Source organism: Tetrao urogallus, assembly GCF_951394365.1.
Source record: "Tetrao urogallus genome assembly, chromosome: 22".
Classification (NCBI taxonomy): domain Eukaryota; kingdom Metazoa; phylum Chordata; class Aves; order Galliformes; family Phasianidae; genus Tetrao; species Tetrao urogallus.
Window position 1 is genome coordinate 6,607,632 of NC_136835.1, and position 5,605 is coordinate 6,613,236.

Genomic DNA, 5,605 nt, shown 5'->3' on the forward strand with positions numbered 1-5,605 from the left:
GTGGCAATTCTATGGTGCTGGATAAAGCTATCTAAATAAGAATTCGGATGGAGAAAAATTAATCGTAACCGGCAAATCTAAGTGGTTCTTATCAATACTTTGTACAAAAAGATGCTGTGATCTGTACTCTGCTAACCGGTCCCAGAGATGCTCTGATCTGTGAAGAGCACAAATGCTAGACACTCAGGAAAAAAAAAGCTCGTAGGATCTGCTGCAGAAATTTCTGGCATTGAGCAGGGCAGGAGAGCACAGCACTGTACTGTGGAACCTTGTTTCACTGCAAGTCAACATTCTTAGGACAGAGAGCTGAAGATGAAAGGGTATTTCATGTTATTTTATTCTCAGAATGCCCTGAGTTGTGGGTATGATTTATAATGTAGTATTCTACAGATAAACCTGAATTAGCCAAGAAGGCATTCTGGTTCATCTGTTCTGCTGTAGAGTCTCACAGAAATTGCAGTTCTTATTTCTTCTCTCAAGGAACAGCGACAAGTTTTTAAAACTTCAATTTCATTTCTCCTGCTTTCCCTAAACACTCTGTGTAAAGATTCGTGTTGCTTATTTCCCCTCTGAAAGGTATTCTCAGTAGCAAGGATGTCCAAGTAGTGTTGAATGTCTTCTGTCAGCAGAATTAGACAGAAGAGCTCTGTCTACAAAAAGAGAATTGTGATTCTAGTCTGGCTTGGAGTAGTTTCTTGCATTCTGAAAGGTGGCTTGGAGTTCTCAGAGGATCAGAATAAGATTGAATTGTTTTGGTCAGCAATTGAATAAAGTTCACTGGAAGGTGCAGCTCCTGGCAGTTCAGTCAGACATCATAAAATAAGCGCACAAGCTGGTACCGGATTGAAAATGCAATCATGCTGCCCAGGACCTAAATTTAAAAACAGACCAAAAAAAAAAAAAAAAAAAAAAAAAAACAAAACAAAAAAAAAAAAAAAAAACAACCTGAAGCTGAAACCTTACAACATCAGACAATTCACTGGCTAGCAGGTTCTTCTTTTCCATGGAGATTTGATGTGCTTTAAAACACAGTGCTATATCATAAACAGACTTAAAGTAAAATTTTTAGGTGTAGAAGAAATGAAAAGCATAAATTTAGCCAAAGTTCTTGGTCTTTCAATCAAAATTGTACCTATCTGTGAGGGATTTTGTGCCTGTTTATGCAAGTTTATCTTGTGAGAACAAACGCAAAAAGATGGCAAAAGCACTTCTTAAGACACCCAAATTATAATGTAAACTCTATGGCCTGTAATGAAAAACAACTTGTCAAGCTACAATTTGTCATCCTTTCATAGCAAAGACTTCCCTGCCGTGACCTCACTCAAAATCAAGCTGTATGCACTTCCCATTCCCTCCTGCCCGATGTATTTGGCCTAAGCCTTGTTCTCTTTGTTGGAAGTCTTCTGCTGGAATAGGAATTTAAGTGGTGTTTTCTCTTTCCTAAGGAGAAACTCTTCCCTTTGAGCTGACATTGAAAGGAATTGTACTCAATTAAGCAATGTCTTTTCTGAAACAATGTCTGCTGTAACAGGTAAGAGTTCACGTGTTGAATAAAAGTAGCAGCAGTATCTGCAAGGCATGTTCTCCTTGCATTCTAAGTTGCTTCAAAATGCTCCCACACCATGCTCAGACTCCAGCTACCACTGAGTTCATGCCACATTTATGTAAGGGCACCAGCTGGAGATAACACTCGCACTAGTGTTATTTGGTATGATTGAAAAACAGAACTGTGATAAAAGGCTGTATTGAGTTAGAGTGACAAGGCAAGAACATAGTGCTGTTTTTTCTACTGTTCTTCTAGCATCCAGCAACTCGTGCTCTGAGGAGCTTCTCGAGCTAATCTAGGGACTTGAAATTTAATAGCTCTTAGTGAATGATGCTAGGGACTGAGAGGAAGGACAGCTTCTTCCTGAAGCTGTGTAAAGCTCAGATTCTCAAGTTGCACAACTTTAATTGCATTTTGTATAAAAAGCATGACGCTTCCAGTCCCCCTCTCCCCTTGATATTCTTGAGACAAATCTGGATCTGCTTCTATCACAGAATACATTTCTCTGCTAGCAGGAACATTTGTCTGACCTGAATGAGTAGCAACAGGAGAGTGAGATTTCGTTCATGGATGGGTCCGATCAGCTTTATAACAAAGTTAATTAGCGTCATATTATTGCACTCGGAGTATTCACCATCTTCATCCATTCCACTCCTCACATCTACTATGTGCAAGATCTTTACTACCTAGGGAAAAAAAATATTGCGTGCTATTTCATCAGGTATGTTTAGTGCTTCCTGCTAGATCCGTTTTGCTGTATCCCAGTAGTTTGGCTTGTGCTCTTACTTAAGAGACAGGATAGGCTTATGATGGTCTTGGAACAACTGCTGTGTGTGCTTATTTTAAAAGAGCAATTATTAATGTAGTTAATGCATTGATTGCAAGAGACAGTGACTGAGCTAAGTAGAATGTGTTCTTGATTTGAGCCAAGAAATAACCACTGAGCCCAGAAGTTCTGCCTTCCCTCCCATCCTGCTGCTCATGCGTTTGATTCCTTCCTCAAAACATGCCTGTTTTTTTTTTTTAATCTTTTCCTGCTATTACCTTCAGAATGTATGTTCCCAGGGTTGAGAGGCTCTTAGTTTTGAATTTGGAGTAGCTCATCTCCAACTTCCCTGTTGTAGGATTGAGCCTAAAAGGAATGTTGAAGTCTTAGTCTGGACAGAGCAAGGAGACCGTGATCCCTACATAAGTAGATTTATATCTCAAGCCAAGTTGCTGAGAAAGAAATATACTGGTGGAAAAAAGCAAAAATATTCCAATATTGTATAGCAGCAGCTGCTCGCACCTTGGTCCCTCAGATTTGGGCAGTCAATAAAATATTCCTCCCTGCTTTGACCTAACACATGCATAAAGCTGCAAGGTTAGAAGAACTGAATATATGTAGACATGATGACAATCAGTGACAATACATAGTGCTGCGAAATGCTTGCTACAGTAAGATCTTAACAAATCCTAGTGCAACAGCAGTAGGAACAGCCTGTATCTATTTATCTCAGTCTTGCAGCTGAGAATAATCATACTCTAAAGAGTATGAGTGTTAAATAGTAGTCTTTCCTAGTAAATTTCTTTGAGAAACTTGTGCTGATTGACTCAACCATAAAATAGCATGACTGGCCAACTATCCAACCTACTTTGATAGGTATTAAAAAGAGCACCAACCAACGTATGTTATTGTTTCTCAGCTGGTAGTGGAGACAAAGGGCATAAACTGGTACAGTTATAGGTCACTCAGGTACATTACCTTGGCAGTCGGTGGCGGGGACAAGGAATAATGTGGAAGAGTTGAGGCAATGAGTAGAGGAAGTTAAGCACTTGTGGGATGAAAAAAAGGAGCATTGTTTTGCTGAAGTGGCCCAGGATCCCCACCACAGCAAAGGTCATGCCAGCAAAGTAACAGAAGGTGTCCCCAACAAACACTTGGGATGGATACCTGCAATCCACAAGGCAAAGGAGAAAAGGTCTGTCATAATCAGTGTTGCCAATATAATGACTTCATAACCACCTGAAGGCATTCCCTAATGGCAAGGTTGGTGCATAAAAGATACCAGTGGATTGCTGCTTTGTGTTCTTAGTTCTAGCAAGAAGCCTGTCTATACTCCAGTATATAGCTTACTCGTTGATAAATGTTTTTGTTTATAAAGGGAAAAAGAATATGCTTCCAAAGAAATGCTGAATGCCCATCCTCTTACCAGTTGTGGTAAAACAGCCCCAGCGTTGTAAAAAAAAATGGAATCATAAAGTAGAGAGAGAAAATGTGATCATCCTGATAATCCCCTACAGGAAAAAAAAAAAAAGAAAAAAGAAAAAAGAAATGAGGTTCTGATAAGACAGGACTAGGTTATTTTCAACTACACTGACTACTGAAATTGAAGTTTCTATTTCCCTTTGCTTTTTGTACTCCCACGCATTACCTTACCGTTTAACTCTACAAGGTTGAATGCGATAATGGAAGCAGCAATCACCAGAGACTGCCCTGCTTCAATCCCATTGATTCCAGCGAGAATGTTGATGGCATTAGTACAAAACACTGCTAGCATGCCCATGTACGCATAGTAGAGAATACCTGCAGGTCAGAATGAGGCAAATACTTTAGCATTCATATTTGAAACAGTAAATAGGATCACAGCCTGAAATTCTAGTTTCCTGTTTTATAGGACAATTCATTATATACTGTCTCAGTACATTCTCAAATTAGTAGTTTACTAACAAACAGATCCTTTTCCTGTAAAAGTTACCACCTGTACACATGTACAGCACAGTGACTGCAGCAAATGTGCAACACAGCAGCAAACTGCTGTGTTTCGTTTCTGTGATTTAGTGATGCTGGGATTGGTATCTGAGGGCCAAGTGCCTTTGGCACTCTCTCATATTGCCAGAAACCTGAAAAAAGGTATGCTACTTATCTATGCATAGGTAAACATATATGCTGGAGCTCTTGATGGATATCTAGATGGCTATTCTCAGCAGCACGATATTTAGTTGGTGATGTTCCCTCTCACTTAATAGTTAGCAAATCTTCCACAGGTTCCCTCTACAGCAGAGGGATTGACACCTGCTATGTTAAAATTTGAGATGTGCCCCTTAATTCATTGCTAATGACCATCAGTGAGTCAGCGCTTACCCAAGTCCAAGTGCATGCCTAGTAACACACGGAAAGGCTTAGGCACCACAATGGTTGTGTTCCCAAAGTTGGTGAAGTACACCATAAGTAGTGGGAGGGATGCCATGGTAGGGAGAAGGAGTTTGTGACGCCAGCGTAGGTTCAAAACATCATCTGCAAAGCCCAGGAAAATCATGCAGCAGATGGCAAGGAGTGAGCCAATAAGTTCCACAAACTGCAGGACAGAGAACAGGGCTCCGGTCACTAATGGTCATTCCTTGCTAATGCCTGCTGCACTCCAGGCACAAAGAAGCCTTACCTCGTCGTGAGGAAAGGTCGTGCACTGCTCCTCTATGAAGCACCGCAGAAAGGGCACAGGGATGAAGCAGAAGAGGATGATGAGGAACACGGCCCCGCTGATCATACCCTGTGCCTCGGGGCTGAAAGGAAGGGGAGGCCAGCGGTCAGCTGGGACGTTGCGGGCCGGGGCCGGCCCGGCGGGCACCGCTACTCACATGGGCCGCCGGAAGGCCTTGTTGAGGTCCTCGCCGACGAGGCGCGCTGCCAAGAAGTGGTCTTTGAAGGCCGGTATTAATGTGAGGGTGGCCACGAAACCTAGCAGTGATCCCCCGAGATTGATGAGGAGGGGCGCGGCGGGCCAGGCCACCATGGCCGCGGCGGGCGCTGGCCCTGACGGGCACGGAGCGTCTCTCGGCGCACCTTGCTGGCCGGGCGCTAGAGTAGGATGCACCGGATACGCGCGCGCCTTTTCCGCTCAGTCCTTGAGGGGAGCGCCATCTTTGGACCTGGCAATGGCAGTGGGCCGGCGCTATCTCTGTTTCGCCGTCGCGTACATCACTTCCTCCTTCCTCCCTCCCCATACCCTGCGGTAGGTGGGTGAACCCCGATAGTGCTGCGCGGGCCGTCTGGTAGCCCCTCAGAAGCGCCCTAGTGGC

General features: G+C 43.2%; 1 protein-coding gene across 1 annotated transcript; it reads right to left on the bottom strand.

The window, feature by feature from the left end:
* Window positions 1–805: 805 nt before the first annotated feature.
* On the bottom strand, window positions 806–5,319 carry DPAGT1 (dolichyl-phosphate N-acetylglucosaminephosphotransferase 1; the record flags this gene model as incomplete). Its single annotated transcript, XM_079545731.1, has 9 exons — window positions 806–871; window positions 2,077–2,232; window positions 2,591–2,678; window positions 3,291–3,479; window positions 3,739–3,823; window positions 3,966–4,112; window positions 4,671–4,884; window positions 4,969–5,089; window positions 5,165–5,319. The coding sequence occupies 9 exons, from the start codon at window positions 5,317–5,319 to the stop codon at window positions 806–808; spliced, it is 1,221 nt and encodes a 406-aa protein (XP_079401857.1).
* Window positions 5,320–5,605: the final 286 nt, after the last annotated feature.